General features: G+C 37.9%; 1 protein-coding gene across 1 annotated transcript in view; it reads right to left on the bottom strand.

The window, feature by feature from the left end:
- The window catches only part of PIK3C2G (phosphatidylinositol-4-phosphate 3-kinase catalytic subunit type 2 gamma), a 194870-nt gene that overhangs the window by 125705 nt on the left and 47532 nt on the right, over nt 1-21633 (bottom strand). The window contains exons 10-13 of the mRNA XM_029963387.1: nt 19283-19469; nt 15388-15510; nt 9249-9380; nt 1509-1620 (exon numbers count right to left, since the gene is read on the bottom strand). Of these exons, the coding sequence (XP_029819247.1) occupies nt 1509-1620; nt 9249-9380; nt 15388-15510; nt 19283-19469 (554 nt within the window). The remainder of the gene's footprint in view (nt 1-1508; nt 1621-9248; nt 9381-15387; nt 15511-19282; nt 19470-21633) is intronic.

Here is a 21633-nt window from a genome sequence, read left to right as displayed (position 1 = left end):
CCCTTCCAACCCAAGCTATTCATTCTATGAAAATCTATCTTTATGACATTTCCAGCATGTTCCCAAATGGTGATACTGCCAAATGCATGGGAGTAACTGAAAATGAGAGATCCTGTTCCATTTCTTTCAGTAGAGAGAGATTATAAATTAATAGCCATTTACTTTCTCAACATCCCTTTATTATTAATAGGGGGAGCTATTTTAAGGCATGGTCTTTGACTGAACTCCTCAGACTAGAAAATTCCCATTTGCTTGTCTGTTAAAACTGGGCTATTCTTAAGTCAGGTTTTTTTTATCTGTATTATCTGCTTCTACATGTAATTTGCTAATAGATATTCAGCTTTTCAATACAGAAAACAATTGCTTTTGCCCTTTAAATATCCAGTTGCTAACTTAACCTGGAAAGGTGGCAAAACCATCATGCAGACTTAATGTATTTTCAATACTGGGAGCACCATTCTGCCCAGAATGAGTGAGAACTTTGACCAGGGCAATGATTGTCCCCCTGTACTCGGCACTGGTGAGGTCACACCTCAAACCCTATTTTTAGTTCTGGGCCCCTCAGTACAAAAAAGACATTGAGGCGCTGGAGTGTGTCCAGAGAAGGGCAATGGAGGTGGTGAAGAGTCTACAGATTAAATCATATGAGGGGTGGCTGAGGGAGTTGGGGGTGTTCAACCTGGAGAAGAGGAGGCTCAGGGGAGACCTTATAACTCTCTACAACTCCCTGACAGGAGGTTGCAGCCAGGCTGGGGTCAGTCTCTGGTCCCAGGCAACCAGAGACAGGACAAGAAGCCTTAAGCTGCACCTGGGGAGGTTCAGGTTGGACATGAGGAGGAATTTCTTTATGGAAAGTGTTGTCAAGCATTGGAATGGGCTGCCCATGGAGGTGGTGGAGTCATCATCCCCGAGGTGTTCAAGAAGTGGCTGGATATGGCACTTAGTGCCATGATTTGGCTGACAAAGGTGGTGATCAGTCAAAGACTGGACTTGATCCTGAAGGTTTTTTCCAGCTTCAATGATTCTGTGCTCAGCATGTAGTCATCAAGGAGAGCTACACTAATACCTATTAACAACTGCTTGTAGCCACTTTCCTTTATGCTACTCAGTCTTATTGTAAGCTGTGTGTTACACTCACAATGGCACACAATTCAACAGCATCAGAACAAAAGCTCAGGTTTGACAAGGCAGCTGTAAGTCAGGTACCAAGTCCTTTATTTGTGTCAGAAGTATTTTGGGAATCAAAACATTCAGGTACCGGCTCACTAACCTGTGTCAAAAGTATTTTTGGAACCAAAATGACAGCAACAAAAATTACCCTACAAAAACTTTCTCCAGCCCTCAGAAGTGGTTATTTGGTATGGAAAGCATCAGACATATTTGCCACTGCACAGAATTACAGACTGTCACCCTGAAGATTAACACACTTTCTTTGTGTGGCCTTGAAAACCTGCTTTTTTGCACTTTGTTAGAAAACAACCCTTTGCTTTGCTTTCTGGCTTTCTTACCTGCAGTGTGACCGAGGTTGGTGTGCTGGTGCTGCAGATGCCCGGGGTGATCACTGCTGTGGGTGTGCTGCACAGCCTCATGCTGAGCAGAACAGTGCCGTGAACGAGCCGCCTGCCATAAACACAGAGGGAAACAGGCCAACAGGTTTTACTGAAATTACATCAAAGGACGTGGAACTGGAGAGCTTAAAAGACAAGCAAAAGGAGAACAAACCTTTTCTCTTTATGTGACTAGTACAAATCTGGCCTCGATCAGGAGAGGTTGCATCCTGGTGGTCTCACTGCTATCTGTGCATTTGCAGGGTTCGTGACACAAATCACATTCCCAAGACATTCTAAGCCAGCTCTGCACTTTACCACTGATTTCTTATGTGACAGACATTGCCCTTCAAGCTAGATGTAAAATAAGGATAATACTATATCTATGTAATTTCTATCCCAAGATTTAATTTTGAGGACAAATATGTTAGAGACTGTGAAGTGTCAACACAGTGTAAAAAGCAGAGGGCAGCAAACATTTATTCCACAAAAAGAAGAAACTCATGGTAATCTACTGCAACCATGAAGGATCCTTGCTGATTTTATGTTCAGATGACAGGGAGGAGGGAGTATGATATCAGAGTCTCCAAAGAGCTGAAAGAAATTCGAGTGGGATAGTTTGTACCACATATACCACATATGGTTTTTGGACAGATGAAAGATTATGGTCTGAAGTACCAGTCTGAGCCCTACACATACAAGAAAGTCTTATCAGCAAAACAGGCATGCATGTGGCCTGCAGATAAGAAAACCAGCATGATTTGGCATGTCAACACAACTCAGTCTAGAGGACTTGAATAAAATCAGAAAGTTTGGGTGAAAACTCTAAGCATAACCAATCGACTCAAATTAAGAATGCAGTACCTGAATAAAGAAAGATATACTGCTCTGGATTTAACCTTTCATTTCACAGAGACACCGAGTATGCTGAGTTGGAAGGGAGAAACAAGGATCATTGAGTCCAACACCCAGCCCTGCACAGGACCATCCCCAAGAGTCACACCATGTGCCTGAGTGTTGTCCAAACGTTTCTTGAACTCTGTCAGGCTTGGTGCTGTGACCACTTCCCTGGGGACCCTGGTGCAGTACCCAACCACCCTCTGGGGGAAGGACCTTTTTCTAATGTTCCACCTAAACCACCCCTGACACAACTCCAGGCCGTTCCCTTGAGTCCTGTCACTGGTCACCACAGAGATCAGTGCCTGACCCTGCTCTTCCTCTCCTGAGGAAGTTGTACCTGCAATGAGGTCTCCCCTCAGTCTCCTACAGGTTGAACAGACCAAGTGCCCTCAGCTGCTCCTCATATGGCTTCCCCTCAAGGCCTTTCACCATCTTTGTAGCCCTCCTTTGGACGCTGTCTAAGAGCTTAATATCTTTCTTATATTATGGCAGTTTTGGTTACAAGAATATTCGAGGTGAGGCTGGATCTATTTGTCCATATCTTAATGATTAGTGAGGTCAGAAATTTGATTATGTTCAGCATCTCTACTTTTACTGACAAATAATTTTTATTAATATCTTTTCAAACACTGCTCAGTCAAAAAAACTGAGAAATGCACTAGATATCCTTCTGCCCATTGCAGCAGAAAGAGCCAGTCAGATAAGTGAGGTTTGAATGTCCAGCTTTTACCTAAAAGGAGGACATTAGAGCTACAAGAGAATCCAGATGAACTATTTGATTCTAGCACGAGTTTGCAATGTTGCTGTATGAAAGTACCTCTTGAATTGCAAACTGAAATAAATTGCTTAAATTCACCTGAGGAAGGTCTAAGAAACTCCCACTAAGTCATTGTTATAGTCAACATAAATTAGTATAAACATAATTCAGGACTAATTTTTCTTTTTCACCTCTCAAGCTGTTCATGTTGGTGCAAACATTTTATTTTATTGTGAGAGCACAGCTCAGGAGGATTAAAGACAACCATTTTCTGAAGTTTCTTTTGCAGCTGTAGGTACATTTACAGGAGAATGGAGGCAGAAAGAGCTGTGATGTGAACAAGAGAGCACTTGAGGGAAAGCAGCAGTTGTGTTATATGAAGTCTTTCTCATTTAGGTAATTGATGTGAATGTGGAAATGATCAACAGTGATTCAAAGTTGTTTTCCTGTGATGTGTACTCAGCTGACCTTTAATAAATGAGTGGCATCTCTTCAACCATTCCTTTGTTGACAAAGATTTACATCATGTGAACTAATTGGCACTTTTGTTAGAAGGGAGGGGAGTAGCTTAGAACAAATGAACATGAAGACTAAATTATCCTTCTGAGCTCTCATTACTGCTAATCACTTTCATATTGTGCTCTAAAACTATGGGGGCTTTAAAGAAGAAGCCATACAGTGGGGTTTTTTTCAAGGAAAACCTGTGTAGACAAAAACAAGAAGTAGCACAGACCTCAGAGGTACCATAGATGTGTTTGAGACATTTTCTGAGCTCATTATTTCAACTCATTTACACCCAGTACTAATTTGGCTAAAGATCATCCAGGAAGATAAGGAAGAATCATCAGATGGGCTTCTCAGGGCCTCAACTGGAGACACAGCAAGTAAAGCAATGTGCCTTTGCTGGACTGAGACAATTTCATAGATTAAAGCAGATTACAGGACTGTTAGTAAAACCAAAGATGTTAAGCCACCTCCACAGCGTGGAAATAACATCTCCTAAGAAAAAATGAATTTTATGAGACACATTAATGCCTTGTATATAAAGCAGCCTAATTTATACAGTTAGAAATAAGTGAGCAATTTATGCATCTTCCATCAGTAAGTCACTCTTTGGGCTAAAGCTAGATTGTAAACACACAGGAGGCATTTTTTAAAAGATCACATCAGCTGGGAATTTTGGTGTATGTTTCTGAAGCACAGCTTTCCCTAGCAATCTCTTGGGCACTGTACACACTGCACAGTCAATATTTTTCATCATTATTTTTAGAAAAAGAAGCAGGAGAGTGTGCAGCATCCATCTGAAAAGGAAGGAACCATCATCATGAGCACGATAACCTTTCCTGAATGGACAGATTCCTCTCTCTGCCACCTGGTTGTGCTGATGACAGGCAGGCCACTCCTATTCTGCCTGCCAGTCTGCCCATCTGTAAGGTGAGGCCAGTGACAACAGCCATCTAAAGACTGTGTAGTGATCACAGCCATATCAGAAGGTGAATAATCAAATGCACCTACTACCATTTACTTTTTTATATGCTCCTGCATAACCAGGGCAGATGGAAAGCCCTGGAATTACACAGATCCTCAGCTCCTGTTTATTACCAGAGATAAAATAAACTTCCCATCTTATCACAGAAGAGGACACTATTATTAAAAGGCAGCTCAAGGTATCCATACTTAACAAAGTCAACTTGTATCCTGAAGTCACATGGCAGCCTTCCCTCCCCACGCTCTGCAAGAGAAAAGTTTTGTTGCCTGCTCTGTCTTGATTTGGAAATACCAGTTCAAAATAAACTGTGGTGTTGGAGTCAGTGGAGTCAGAGCAGTGGGCACTATGGGGGACATTGCAACTCCAAAACTGCCCCAAGTGATGGATGGTTAATTAGCTCTGGATCACTAAACTCTTCAGCCCAAGAGACAAACAGAGTTTCTGATGTGAAGGAAGGGAAAGTTGACACACAGCCTCGCAAACACTTTTTGAACTGCCTCTTGTGCCTGGTAAGACTTCTTGTTACAGAAGCACCATCAAGGGCTCTATTGGCAATGATTTAGGGCTGCTATCTGACTGAAGTCAGCTACTTGATAAGGCTGAGAAATGCAGATATGGAGGCTCACCTACTGGACAAGTTGTCAGCTGCACTCATTATTACCGTGTTCATTCCCAAATGTATATAACATTGGAGTTACTGTTTAGGCTGGATATACCAGGAAAATTAGGACAAAGTACTGTGCAAAAATAACGTAATTATCCCCAAACCTGACATTATAAGTCTCAGAAATTCAGAGTTGAGGTTAAATCCAAAGCTCCTAAAATATAAAACTCCCTGTAGCTTATGACCCAAGCAGTCTTAATTCTGCATTGGAATGACACTGTGAAATAACTACTTTATTACAATTAGAAATACTACAGAGCCCTAGAAAATTCAAAATAGAGATAAAATTTTCAACTGAAAAGTAACGCTAAGTGTCCTACAGACATTTGTAAGGGCCATAACTTCCATCCCCACAGCTTCCAGTTTAAATAACTTCCTTAAGTTTGTAGGTGATCAAATACAAAATTATCAGATTATTTCAGACTTTTAAAACAAATTTGCAGTTACATTCCTGATTACTTCCTAAATTTTTCCTCAAAAATGTAAAGTTTAAGTTTACAAGCAATAACTTTCAGGTAAATAAGTACATTTAGGCAACCACTGGAGAATATTTGTAGGAAGTAACTTCTGGAAAGAGTGAAACTATTTGTACAGAAACATCCAAAGTTGATACCATTAATCCCAACACATGTCTGGTAAAGACTTCATATCCAGCAGCCAGTTATGTGATAAATCTGCACACTGCAAGAAAACTGACAGAATTAGAGTTCAGGAAGTAATTAAAATTAGGCAAATTTGAAATTTACTAATCATCTGTTCACTGACAAGTGTTTATCAACAACAACAATCCTAAAATAGGCCAAATGCTTGAGAAAATTTTTAGGTATTGTATGGTTTCAAAAGGGGCTACGTATGAAGAGATTGTAATAAAAAAATAAAAATAATATACTTTAAATAAAGATCTAGATTTTGCTTCTTTATAAATGTATATATATTTCTCATACAGTCTGTTCAGTATTTTTTTTAGAGGAGAACTGCAGTGTTAAAATCTCAGAAAATAACTACAGACCTTTAATATGGCAAGAGACTTTGACATGGTCTTGCTCAACAGCATGAGAACCTTCACACTTCTTGAAAGAGAAGAATAGAATTTGTATACTTTATATGTTAAAATATGTTCATGTTTTCTTAATCTTCAGTTCAAACTAAACATAAAGAATTAAAAGATGAAGGACAGAAGTGACCATACAATGACAACAATCACTTTGGAAGAGAAAACAGGTATAAAATTTACAGAGATGAGTAAATTCAGAATCTTTTAAAATAAAGTGTCCTTCTACCCTAAGTCACTAGCAGATCAAGATTCCTAAGTAATATCTGGCAATAACCCAAAACTGGTCCTTTTTCCCTTCTCTCTTCAACATAAGCCACAATGAGCTTGATTGAATTCCTGTGTTTTCAATCAGAAGATATAATGGGACACAAATGAGGAACTGTATTTTAAAAATGTTTGACATTTATTGTACTTTTCCAATATTTAACAAAACAATTTGGCTTTTTTTTATTTTTAAACAAGCATCTGAATAGAGAAAGAGGGGCCACACTCTGTCCTTATCTTCCCTGACCCTGAGAAGAACGACCCTGAGAAGGGACCAATTGAGACAAGGATTTGAACAAGAAAGTTTGATGACCCAGGTAAATACCTCAGGGCTCCTGGCTTCTTCAAAGAGCTTACTTCTGTCCTTTCCCCAATAAATTAAATCCTGGACATGAGAATGTTAGGACTTTCATAGAACTCACATTCACCTCTGAGAAATGTTCTCTTTTGAGAAAGTGGTATTTTCCAAGCTAGAAATGTTTTGTCAAAGATTTTCTGGTCAGATTTCTTTAATCTCTTTATATACATTTACAGAGTTTGTTATTTAGAGACCCTAATACAATAATCTTTGCAATAATACAAGGTGTTCTTGACATATTAGCATGACACTACAGGTACAAATCTTTTCTTGGTACATACTTTCAAGTTTGGAAGTACTTTTTTGAAATAAGTCTTGCAGTTTAGTTGCATTCCAGCAGCAAGGGGACTCTCAGGGCAACTCTTATTTTTAAACCAATCAGTCTATCAATTGAAATCATGGTGAAAGAATAATTCTGTGGAGCTGTGGTTGGCTAAAAGAGGAAAAAGCATTTAGGCTTCTTTGTGTTAGTAATTACTATAATTGCAAATGACACAGCTATCAGATTAGGGGGTGTTGAACATGCTATTCCTAAATCATTCCTCCCCAACAACTCACCCTTCATTTCTGCTTTGAGGGGTCATTGCAGCAATGATCTCTACAATTACATAGAAAATGCAGGGAAAGTAGCCCTCTATCCCCTTCATTGTGCTCATTGTGTGTACCAGGAAAGAATGGAGCCATTTTTCAGTAAAATCTTTGAAACTGTCTGGGTGATTTGGAGATCTCCTCAACAAAAATCAACATGCTTGCTTTGATGGTATACATTAAAAAAAAAAAAATCACAGGTTGCCGAGGGTTTTCAGGACTTCCAAAAATCATTACTTTTGGACTAGAATGCTGAAAAATAAGAAAATCTCTAGAACAACACAGGTCCTCAAGAAGAGGATCCCCACACAGGCACTGCTGGAGGTAAATGGAATAAGTGTCCCCCCATTATCATGCCTAATGCTCTGCTTTTGAATGAATGTACTCAACACATATCAGCTTGCCAGGGATAAGGACAACTTAACTCTTATCTCAGTTTAGATTCGCAGCCAAGATATTCCCTCTCTATTTCACCCTAAACACCAGGATGGTAGAAATACTCAAAATAAACATATTGCATGTTTTGTTTAAAAAGACCTACGCAGTCAAAGAATGAGTGATGTGCTCTTCTGGAAGCTAACTACGAAAAGTAATTGAATAAATTGCCCAAGCAATCCTTGGAGCAGAGATTCATGTTTCTTTCCTTCCTTCGAGCCAAGTGCTCTAATCACTAAGTCAGAAAAGAGTAGAGTAACTGAATTTTCTCTAAAAACATGGAAAAAGCCTCTAGCCCAGTCCAACCTATTTTCTAAGCCTCTCAAGCTTCAAAGTTCGGTGAAACACAAGGTCTTTCAAACGTGGCAAATTCACATGTGCAATGAGATATTTTATTTGTTTTTTTTTGCTTTAAGTGGTGATTGCCATGACATAGAGAAGTAGACCAAGATGTCTCAGTATAAGGAAAGAGCTATAGCTTACAGATGGATGCTAATGAAGGGACTTGTATGTGTTGGATGTACCCATCTATTGCTCAGAGGGTATGCAGGGCTATGGGCTACTAAATAAAAATTTTCGTATCATTGTAAAGACTTGATCTAAATTCAGATGTCACAGTGTTACTAAAATATATTTAGAACACTGCAGAAAATTTACCTTAGTTTCTACACATCACTGCAGAGAAGTTCAAAGCTACAAGTACCTTTAAAGTATTGTTACATTGTGTACTGTGTAGAAAGAAGAGGTTAAAAAAAAAGGAGAAAGCTTCTAAAGTGGTGTGGAGAGGGAAAGGTGCTCATTGTGGTCATCACTAACTGTCCCAATTTAAGCAGAATGAATGAGTGTGAGAATAGAAAAAAAACCACCAACCATTGTGAACAAGAGGCTGGGCTGAAAAGGATTTTGCAAAGCTACAGGAGAGGGTTCAGCAAGGCCTTTCAACATGCCTACAGAACTTTATTGTAAGTGTTAAACAGTCACCTAAGCCAAGTTTAAAAACAATGTAAGGCAAAGAAAGAAAAGCTTATGGATGGGCCTCTTACTGGGACATCAAAAGCAGTTTACTGTGACTGTCTCAGTCTTATTACTGCAATGTCCTGAAATAAGTATTTCTGTCTTTTTATATTTCTCCCAAGTTGAGTGTGATACTTTTCAAGAATGGTCTTAAGCTGTCATACAAGACTGAACTTACTCTTTTGGATACAATGGGGAGCATGTCCAAGCAAGCACTTCTGTATTTTTAGAGGCACTGTTTACTCCCAGTAGTTTTATTGTCAGCATAGTTTCCCTCGGAAGAGCCTTTATTCGTAAAGGAAAGTTGATTCTAAAAAAAAAAAAAATCAGAAAAGAGAAAAATAAAAGTTAAAAAAAATTGAGCATTGTTACCGCAAGTGAGTTCTTTCTACATTTTTCTAGATGCCTCAACATATATCAAATTATAAATTACAGGAGTCACACTCTGAAGGAAAATGCGACTGACAGATCCCTTCAATACATTGAGGAGCATTTTCACCCATTAACTTGAGTCCCAGTACTTGAGAAGAGGCAGATAAAAACTCATTCACTTCAGTGGTAACCACCAGAGCTGACAAAGGCAGGAAAAGCTTAGTTAAACTTTATTTTAAATATTACCTTATTAATGAAAGGCTATTTCAGAATAAATAAACCCCTAGGAGTGAATTGTAAACCAATAGTTAGTTATTTGCTGTCTTGTGTCTTTAGAGGAAAACACCACTTAGAAAAAATAAATGTTGCTTCTGAGTAGAGTATGAAAATAAGTCTCTTGTTCAGGTGTGCTTTAGAGGTGTGATATTTCCCAGTCATAATTTACAGACAGATTTTGTCTTAACAGCAATGAGCAATTCACATTTTTTAGTGAAAAAAATCAGTTTTATCAATATTCATCTCCACCTTGTATTGACCATTAGCAAACTTGGCTGGTCATTCCATTTGTTTATACAGTTTATAAAAATTGATTTAAATTCATAACTTAGAATAATTCTAATAAATCAGATACTTTCATGCTGTATAGATAAATCATGCATGGAATTACCCAGACATCTGCAGGTTTGTATTTTCTTTTTTCTGAAAAGATTGTATATGGTGGACAGTGCATTTCTAGCATTTTTTCGTGTACACTCAGTGCAAGCTTAAATTTCTCAAGTGGAAAGGAAAATTAATTACACTGTTTCTGTATAAACAAAATCAATATAAGGAGCTAGAGGCTAAAAGAATTATTCCACATTGACAACATAATCATTAAGAAAACAGAAGATCTGCATAATGGAGATTAAAAAAACAAACCAGAAGATAAATTTAAATAACATACACTGTCAGAGCAATGCAACTCTCAGCATTTTGTCAAAGGTATAGTCATACTCAAACAGCAAGCAGAAGTAGAAACTGTATTTTAAAAGCATAGTAACCTGAAAAATATAGCACTTATGATACATGGTAGCAGTATAAGGTAAAATTAGCATAAGATTTTGCTCCTATCTGGAAGATTGCTTCCAAATCTGTCAGATTTCTACAGAATTTGAGAAAGTTTCCTTGAGTGTACTGAGGAGCCACTGAAAGAAAGTAGATGGTTTTCAGCTGAAATTCTGAAGTACTCCACATTAGCATTAGTGTCAAAATTTCAGATGATCAATCCTAAACATTTGGAAATTATGCAAATTTGCATACCTCTCTCTTTGAATAACAAAGCAAGACAGCCATTTCCCACTCCTGATTAACAGGGACGGAATTGAGAAGCAATTCTCAACTGTGGTCCCACGTGTCCCTGTTTACAGCTTTCAATTTTGCTTTCCCTGTCTCATGCCCTCTTCCTTACTCATAGTTAGAAACAATTATTGGGAAACAACTGTTTCACATGCTAGAGATGGCTTGTTCTGCCTCTCTCACTGACAGGCCAACAACACTGCCCTTGTAACACAAAAATGTTTGACAAAGAGCTGCACTTAAAAGCATCACCCATGCTGTGAAGAGAGAAAAAAAAAATAAATCAAGACACTCATTTTATGATACAGACAATTGTTAACGCTCCTAGTGGACCTGGGGCAGTGAAAAAACCCTCACAATTTGAAGAAAACAAATGATTGCCAGAGTTTCCCCAGGACACATTATACAGCACTAATTCCAGCAGGAAAAGAACCTGGAAACTATAGCAAGTTACACATCCCAAGAGTTAAAGTATGAGCCAAAGAGGACCAACATTTCCCTTCCAGTGACATGTGATACACAAGGTAGGGGAATATCTGTATTGCTTTTAGAACTTTGATTAATACATATCTTAACTTACCCAGTTGTCTCATCCTTTCTGACTGTATGAGGCTGAGTCAGACAGATGACTAAGAAGAAGAAAGAGGAAATGGAACACTGGCCAGATATAAGACACCCTGTGGGTGAACAATTTCAACAGTAGTTGAGAAGAACAAAGAAGCTGCTCGCTGAGAAGGTGCTATTCACAGATATTAGATAAAGTTATACAGCTTAATTCAAAGCCAAGGGCCTAATATCATAAAAGCACTCAACACAGAAGAGCTCTGGGGTAACCCAGGCTGTGCCCTGAGAGAGTGTAAACAAAACAGACAAGCCAAATAAAACATGGAGAAGAGGGAAAGCCAGTGCCAAGAAAGTATCTGAGGTGATGAATGATGGGCTTAACGTTAATTCCATACCTCATGTCTGCAGGTTTAACATAAATTACGGAGGATGGAAAAGGTGGAATAAATATATTAAGAGCAACCAGCTAAGAGGAGAGACAGAAGATAATATAAGAGTCTCAGTCAGTGAAAAATGAAACTGGTGAGAAAATAAGAGGGCAACTTCTGGACTTTACACATTATGTGCTAAATAGTATTAATCTGTTCAAACTCTGCACCATGGAGACAATAACGCTTTTCAAAGACAATACACAAGTTCTAAAGCAAAAGCATACTCTTGAAAAAGTACAGACAGAAGAAACACTGAACAAGGCAACCTCTGTACATAGCAAATGATACCCATCATTCCCAAGAACATTCTGGGAGGGACTGAATGTGGTAACAGACTTTAACAGAAGTTCATGTTTATACATAAAAACCTATCAACTTAAGGTTCAGGTGCTATCAGGTTGAAGCACTTGAAAACAGAAACTAAATACATGAAAATCAGCAAATAAAGTAAACCTTGACTTTGGTAGAAGCTCCCTGCCTAGATTCCTAATCACCCAAACACTACTCTCCGTATTTTTTCTCCTCTGTTCAAATCAACCTTAATCTCAGATCAGGATTCATTTTGAATTAGCTAGTTTTCTTTTTTGGCCTGATTCCTAGCTATATAGAAAATATCTGACTTCCTAATGTAATAGAAGCTCTTCCTGATGACCTTTTACCACATGCATTTTCAACAGCTGTTATCAACAGAAAATAGTACATAGGTTAGAATCAAAGCAGCAAGAAACTTTACAATAAAGACATTGTCTCCTCTGTAAACTTTTTATGCAAACATATTCCCTTCTGTTTCAAAAAAGGTGAAATTACAACCAAAAGATAACAAACAGTGAACACAGCTTGGTTAGAGTTTTGAGTGATACAGACTTCCTATCACCGAATGACATGGAAAAACAATTTCAGTAATACCTACTTCATTAAAATACTCTACTTTTTTAACCAATTTCAGCTTGAATTCTTGCAAAAAAGTATTAATTAGTGTTTGCATACATCTATTTATTTTAGGAAAGAAAAAACAGCCTGTTCCTACATGTTTTAAATTATGCCAACTAGGCACACTGCACCTTCAGTAATAACCTATACTGTTCTTTCTCTCTGTGTATGTCAAAATATTGTAAATATACTGATTATTCTGTTTAGTTTAGTGCTGCTTTTTTAATCTTTCTTAGAGGGTTAGCAGCACAAATAGCAAAGAACCACATTGTCATATTATAGAATTGTGACAAGCATTTAATATTTAAAGTAAATTAAAACCAACATAAATATTTCCTTCACTGTGCATAGAATCAAGAATGGTTTGGGTTGGAAGGGACCCTAAAGACCATTGGCCATGGGCAGGGACACCTTCCACCAGACCAGGTTCCTTGGAGCCCTGTCCAACCTGGCCTTGAACACTTCCAGGGATGGGGCATCCACAGCTTCTCTGGGCAACCTGTGCCAGAGCCTCATCACCCTCACAGTAAAGAATTTCCTACTGACATCTAATCTAATTCTACTCTCTTTCAGTTTGACACTGTTAGCTGATTTAAAATACTCATCTGACATCTGCATTTTGACTCAAAATAGCATCTGTTCACAAAACTCAGTTCTGGACACAAGGTAAAACATACAAAAATAAGCATATCCGGCTCCCTGGATTCTCAGCCTGTGTTTCTGGATCTCAGGACATTAGGCTCAACAAACCTTCCCTCACATTTTGAGTCTTAAAAAAATGTAGGCCATTAGGTTTGAGGTGGAAAATATGTGAACACCTTTAATGGCTGAAAAGCCTGCCAGACAGATATAAACTTGGGAGGTTTTACTTTGGAATCTATTAGAAATGGATTTTGAAAATTATTTTTGAAACTTAAGCAACAATAAAAAGTAAAAAGGTGCTCTTACAAACTAATATTATTATATACACCTCTAGATCTTGTTTCTGATGTCAAGAGCCCCTTAAAGCATCTGTGACCTATGAAAGAATTTGGTGTCCATACTTAACTGCTTCTTTTTCCAAGAAGCATTTGGATGGAATTGCACACATTTAATAATTATTTTGGAGAGAGAGAGATTTCAGCAGAAAGCCTGAAGTGTCAGTCTGACTGCTTTACATTTTCATGAAATGGAAGAAGAGCAGAGTTCCTGTTTCAGTTACAGCTAAAAATTTACTTCTACTCTATCTCGGTATATTTTGTTTTAGAAAAGCTTTTGTAAGATGCATTCCAGAAAGGCTTCACCCACATTTTAGAAGCCAAATATGCTCTTAAGAAATATAATCCTTCCCTTACACTTCAATTATATCTGCCCCCATGTACCATAAGAAAGTACTTGACCAAAACCTGGAGAAGGTGAAAATTCCTACAATGCATACAAGAATGATCCAATTTTTTAAACACACGGACAGCAGTTGCTTCAGAATCATACAAAAGACTGAGGGTTATTCACTCAAACACTCTGGACTCAACTGAGGCACCAAAGCAGATGTTAAGCCCTAAAAATACCCATTTGGATGCTCAGCAGAAGTGCACCCATTTTGTTTCTTCATCATAGGGCAGACCTACTGCTGTTCCTATATCTGTTAGGAGTGCTGTACAAGAAGGTTATATAAAATCTCCATTAAGACAGATGTATAACACATTTGACATAAAAAGGTCTTCTCCCATATGACCAGCTTGCAACTGCTGTGTGTCTTACATAAAGGCAAAGAGAAGTTATGAATTACACTCTGTATTGAACTGTAATTTTAAAAACCACCTTTCAGATTACTTGTAGCCTTTGCTCAATTCCAATGTAATCAAGCTGCTTTCAGATTTAGAATACAGTAAACACTGGTGCGAAATACCAAAAATTTGAAAGACTGTAAACATAAACATGTCATGCTCAGGAAGCTGAAAGAATTTCATATTACTACCAAATCACCAAGAAAAGCATACTTCTTTCTCATCTATTGCAAGTATACTTTTTGTCATCCTATTGCCTTAAACAAATGTTGTTTGAGTGTGTGCTTTGTTTTTCAGGGGAATTATTTTCTTCAAAGCAGACAGGCAGGTGAGAGGTAATTAGTAATTTTCACACTAAACTTCCAGTCTCAAATGAAAGCCCTCATTTTAAAACTGAAGATCCTTCTTATAAAAAACAAACACACAACCCTCCAAAACCAACCAAGCAAAGAAACAAACAAAACCCCAAAGCAACAAACCACAACAGCCTTGCTGGTTTGTAAAAAAGAACCTTCACAGAAATATTACAATGAGTTTTCAGGCTGGATTGCTTATATACTAGAATTGGATCCAAAAGGTGGAATTCCTCAAAAGAGGACAGAAATACAGCCTTTAGTTGCATCTCCTTTTGGTTCCAGTATTCCTCCACGATGCCTCCAGTGAATAAAAGCTGCTCTCAGACCAGACTTGCCTTAGTCCTATTTCTCTCCCTCTGGCTACCCCACTTCTTTCTCACTCCCATCTCCCTAAGTTTCTGTGAATTAATTTACTCAGAAGAAGATTCATTAAAAAGATGTGGCTGTTTGTTTTTTTTTTGTTTTGTTTGGGTTTTTTGTTTGTTTGTTTGTTTGTTTTAAATGAATATTTGATTTGTAATATCTGTCAGACAAACTTATATCAAACACAGACCCAAACTTACTTCTCGTTCCAGTCAGCCAGGAAAAAGAAGGATCTTCTAACTGGAGTGTTTTTGCAAATCTTCACTTGGCATATTGTCTTCCCAGCATAAGTCAGTGAACAGGAAAAAGAGAAAACTTTGTAGCTACAAAGAGGAGAAAAAAAAAGGAAACAGAAACAACAAAAAAAGATTAATTGTAATGTACCATGTCCAGCACAGTAAATTTGGAGTTAACCATTCAGAAACTTGTGAAGATCCATCCTTACCTGAAAAAACGAATTCAAATAATGAATCTCACATTAATGTGTGTGTGAAGGGGTGTTTATTTTGGGTTGCTTGGTTTTTTAATTTTTCTGAGTTCAAAAAAAATTCTTAAGACATCTGGGTTCTCTTTCATGTTTTTGTTATTAAGGTTAACTTTTTTTTTTTATTATTGCATTGAAGGAAACTTTGGACATAAGTTTTGAAGTGCTGCTACTTGCTTATCATACAGTCAACAGTAAATCTCCCACCTGGACAACTGTGACAAGCTCTGGGGCCCCCAACATATGAAGGACACAGAACTGCCAGAGCAGGTCCAGAGGAGGCCAGAAAGATGCTCAGAGGGCTGGAGCATCTCTCCTGTGAAGAGAGGCTGAGAGAGTTGAGGTTGTTCAGCCTGGAGAAGGCTCCAGGGAGACATCAGAGCACCTCCTAGTACCTGAAGGGAATCTCCAAAAGAGCTGGAGAGGAACATTTTACAAGGGCATATAGTGACAGGACAAGTGGAAATGGCTTCAAACTGAGAGTAGGTTCAGATTAGATATTAGGAACAAATTCTTCCCTGTGAGGGTGGTGAGGCCCTGGCACAGGTTGCCCAGAGAAGCTGTGAATGCCCCATCCCTGGAATTGTTCAAGGCCAGGTTGGATGGGGCTCTGAGCAACCTGGGCTAGTGGAACGTGTCCCTGAACTAGATGATCTTTAAGATCCCTTCCAACCCAGGCCATAGTGTGATTCTATTTATAATTACTTTTCCCAACCTGAAAAAAGGGTTACTACTTAAGGGAATCTATACATTCTTTACAGCAGAAGCATTAAAGGCCTCTGTATTAAGTTTTCTTCAGATAGTTCTCCAACAGCCTTCATAGTGAAATTTGGGACTGGGGCTATCTGTTGTTTCATATTCTTCTTACTGAGATCTTTTAATATATCAGTCAAAATAAACCCATAGAGTATAAATAACTAATGTTCTTAATGAGTCTTGTAACTTCCAGATCTTCCTGCCAGTCTGAGCTTTATTTCTCATTCTGTACAAGAATAATGAGCATGGAAACAGTCAAATGTGAACAGGAAATTTGAAGCAGTCGCAGACTGAAGGTGCCTGAATTTGTCATATTTATAAGAATGATGGCTGATCTCTTCCAGAACATTATAATAATTTTTATAATTATTGTAGCAGATTTGCTTTTCAATTTCTCTTTTTTTTTTTTTTTTTTTTTTTTTTTTTTTTTTTTTTGTTTATTCCAAGAAAATGATCTGTAATCTGTAGTACCTATGAGGCATCAATGCAGAGAGAGAAAAAACACCTTGTAAGACTAGGAAAATGCTTCCCCTAGAGTCCAAACATTGCAAACAGCTGGAGAATAGTTCAGGAAGTGATAGGTTTTAATACAATCAAGTTACTAAGTATTGCTGTTTAAGCAGGAGCACCAATACATAATATACAGACATATTCCTGATTCATAAATCATAAGGACCTAATCCTGGGAAGATTAATGCTTGTACAATGTTCATTCTGACTGAAGTCAAACAGGTTGCTCAGAGTGCATGCACTTCAACCCATTTTAGGTCTCTGCAGAGCATTTTGCCTAAGCAGCCTCCCTGTGAATTCAAAGACATGACTCCATAGTTTTGTCCCAGAGATCACTTCATATCACCCAGATGTAGACAGGAACCTGATTGGTTTTGGCTGTAGAAACAAATGCAGTGAAACATGAAGATAGCAGTGTTATGCCACTGGCAGCAAGTAAGGCACATCTGCTTGGAATTTAAATGAAATAGAAAAATAAACAGATAAAAGAAACAAGAAGAAATGAAAATAAGTAAATAAAGGTTACCAGTTTTGCAATATTCTTCTGCAGCTTATAATGTCTGTACCAATCTTTTTAATGAGGACAGTAAGACATATTCCTGTCCTCATATAGACATATTCCTGAATTACTGTACAGACATTACAAGTTGCATAATAATGTTGAAATTGAGAACACAGATATAAAAATTGACAAAAAAATCGAACAATGAAAGTGAAATTTAGATGGATTTGACACCTCACGAACATGACCCTGTAAAATATGAGACAAATCTCCATTATCTCAAAGAATTAAAAGAAAAGCCATTTATCATGTATGTTTCTATACTTATGTATAGGAAAACCAATGTGAGACAGACAGTGAGGGATGTCAAAATTCTAGCCTTTATAATGTATATATTATATGTATAAAAATATATACATATTATATATAAAATAAGTATATATATTATATATAGGCAGGGAGTTATATACTAAAATATATATTAAAAAAGGCAGCAAAATCACTAAATGTGACCTTCAGGAGAGGGAAAATTAGATCCATGACATAGTCAGCACGAATTCATGCAGTGCAGAAATAAGAATGGGGAATATGCATGTGATTGATGTTACTGAAAGTACTTGAGGAAAGCAGGTGTCAGAGTAGCAGTCCATGTTAAGAAATCCGTGCTATGGAATATGAATATTGGAAAGACTGGAAATGGGAGATTAAGGAGGAAGAGAAATTCTCATTTTCACATTCTTGAACACAGCACTGAAGTCATCAGTGGCCTTTAGGTCATATGTAATTTCAAATTTTTTTGGTACAACAAAATGCAGTGGGAATGGTATAACCATTTGAAATCAGGATAGTGATTATAGTTCTGCTTTTATTATCTTAACTAACACAAAGTCTCTTAGATTTTTATAAAACTGCTAATTACAGCTAATGCTGTATAGTACACCCTTGCTCACAGTCTAATACAAATGAATCCACTGTCATTTGGAATACAAGGTAAAATGGAAGCAAGGGAAAATTGAGAACCACATTTTGACTCAAAAGCAATGCTACCAGAATGTGGTCCCCTTTTCCTCTTTGAGCACACTGGAGTGGTAAGAGAACACCAGTTTTGCTCAGAGTAGGAAAAGCAGATATTTAAAACAAGAGACAACTACTTCTACCAAATTTTACAAATACAGAAGAGAATACTCCAATCAGCTTTTTATTAAAGTTATCTCCCTCTTTCTTTTTATGTTACGCTGCTATACCAGCTATACCTGGATCTGCAAACTACATTTATTTTAATCACCTTCCATAAAGAGGATAGTCAATGCAGATGCTTAGCCATGTAATGCTGAATACACCACGAGCAAAAGTTGCTGAGAAAGCCTCATTCAGGTTGGGTTGAAGCAAAATCACCCCTCTGTTTAACTGGGTAAGCTGGCCTCCAACCCTTCCAGTTACTTGTGCTGCAGAGACCACACAAAGCCCCAGCCCAAACTCTCTAGGCCCGCAGTGCACACCCATTCCTCCTTCCCACTGAGCAAGTCAGTCATGGAAGCATTTCTGAACACACCCATCAAGGCCAGTGCTCTGGGATTGTTTCTGTTACCATCCTTCCACACTGGTCAAGGGCAATCAGCCAGGCTACCTCCCTGATTCTCCATCTACCTATGGGGCCTGGAAGTCTCCTAGCTAGTCAAGCTTAAGTAAATGCACTTCATGCTAGAAAAACAGTAGAAATACACCCACTCAGCCTCTAACATTAATATAAAAGTATCACCAAAGCAACAGAGCTAAGCTGGTATCTGTGAAAAATATGTGATGAAAGAGTGTTCTTGTGAACACTTGCTGGACCTCCTCCTACCTGTTCACCCAGGCTTCTGGGATGTTATGGGCAGCATAAACAGTAAAGCTGAGCTGGGAATCAAGGCTGATGTCTGCACAGGAAGGGCTTTTGGGTATGCTGGCAAGCTGGAAATTTGCATCAAAGCTGCTGCTGTAAACATGGATGAGACGAGAGATGGCCACAGAGAGCTCAGTCACAGCAGCCTCTATTAACACAGAGAGGAGAGAGAGAAATAAATAAAGGTTACCAATAGGTCATTTATGAAGAACCATATTTATCTTAAACCATCAGTTAGAGCTTTCAAATGCTTCCCTAATAAAATTTAATTAAAGTGACATAACCTACCAACTGAAGCCAATTAGCCATCTGTGCTTCTGAGAGCAGCCTTAGCTCATTTCTGGGGTATCATTAACAGTCTTTCATTACAGTGCTTTCAAATTAAGGCATTTTCAAAGTAAGCATTTTCAACTACAGCAAGTTAGTGTGTGCCTCAGAGATGCCATTTCAGTCTGTGAATTTTCGTGCTGGAAGGATTTTTATTAAGTAGGTGTTTTTTGATTTCAGCACTAAGTAGCTACTTACTTCAAGGGAACTGGCAATGCAGCAGTAGAGTGGAGAAAAGGCATTGGTTAAATTTTAAGACCTTAAGCTGTTGTAACTGTAGGTAAACAATTCACAAAACACACACAATAGCAGCCACAATCAGACATAGTCAGCACTCAGATGGTCATGGACTTGTGATAACATTACACAACAATGGACACTGAAATACATACCCATGGGAATACATATGAAATGCAGAAATACATATGAAATATCACTGTTATTTCCTCTGGCTTCAGCTCTGCAGTGCCTTTTTTTCTTTTTTTTTTTTTTTTATGTAATTACTGACTTTTATCTATCTTTCCTCTCTCTGTTTTTGGAGCAGCTTGGGATCGCCTGATTACCAGTGTAAATTAAAATGCCCAGTCCTGGCAGCCTCCATCGAGTGAAGAGAGCTGTTAAGAGCACTCATTTCTAAGGCAAGGGACAGGTTGAGAGAGAAAGTGTCATAGTACATTCTATCATTCCAAGATCAAGATGATTAGCCTTCCAAGAGGAAGACAATTTCTCCTTTTTTCACCCCTCTAACTCTTGGGTTTCTACATGATCAAGAACATACTCTCACCACTTGTTACAGCTCTTGACGTGCTCCCTAAACTTTTGTGCCCACTGTAGTCAGGAGCTATCTATTAACTAATAGTGACTATGGGGGGCAAAAAAAAAAAAGAAACAACCCAGGAATAGGAAGTCTGAGACATCTATTAGTTTTTATACTTGGAATAGATGCAGGAATCCTGCCCAACATCACATACAGATACCACAATTCACTGGAGTTAGCTATCTCAGTTTCCTGACAGGAACATGTCCAAAAACTGTATCCTCAGTCTGGAATTTTATTCTCCTTCTTTGATACCTTTTACCTTTAAACTAGCAAATACTCAGAACTACTGAGTCACAAAATGCATTGCAAACAGTGCCAAGAAATTATTTCAGTCTTCGTTTTATAACAGACAAATTTTAACTCTGTAACAATAGAAATATACATAAAACTAAAATAGTTTGACATTTAGTGGGGTTTGCTACTAAAAATATTTACAGCAAATTATTGCACACATGAAGGATTGCCTAGATTACTACACCTTGGTATGTTGTAATCACTTTCCACATATGAAAACTGAATCATTTTAGAGATTAACAGGTTAAGAAAACTCAGTCCTTTTACTCTCTGTGTATACCTCTCTGTCTAGCACTTGTTTTTAATTATTTTTTATTTATTCTCTTCAATATTTCACCATTTATCATCCTCCATCATAACTGTTTTGAATAAATATTTTCCTCTAATGATTTTTCCCCTAGAATACCATTTCATTCTCATAGCCAGTTCTCTTGGATGTGTCATCACTTATTACCTTCCAAACTAAATGTTTAATTTGCACTGAATTCTTTTACATCCCCAGAACTTACCTATAGTCATACACATAGAACCTTAAGAGGTCCAGAAGAGGACATAACCTGACTACTGTTTGAACCAGTACTTCCTACCTTATCTGAAAAGTACCACACTATTTACATTTAGAGTAAACAGCTACTGGGGAGATTCCCTGTCTCCAAGCTGTTCAAAGTGGCTGATAGGTAGATACAGCAAAATCCTTATTTATGCAAATTGACTTGCTGCAGTCAATGATTGCTGAGTGGAACCTTCCTGGCATTTTCTCCAAAAGAGGGTAAAACATAGCTCAGAATCTGTGGAAACAGACTGTTTTTATAACAGGTTGTTTTTATACAACCCATATAATAGGATTTAAGGCAATGTTTCAAATTTTGTC

This window comes from Manacus vitellinus, unplaced genomic scaffold (assembly GCF_001715985.3).
Source record: "Manacus vitellinus isolate BGI_N305 unplaced genomic scaffold, ASM171598v3 scaffold_5_pilon, whole genome shotgun sequence".
Taxonomy (NCBI): Eukaryota; Metazoa; Chordata; class Aves; order Passeriformes; family Pipridae; genus Manacus; species Manacus vitellinus.
Note: the sequence above shows the minus strand (reverse complement) of the source record. Positions and strands in the feature narration are given on the sequence as shown.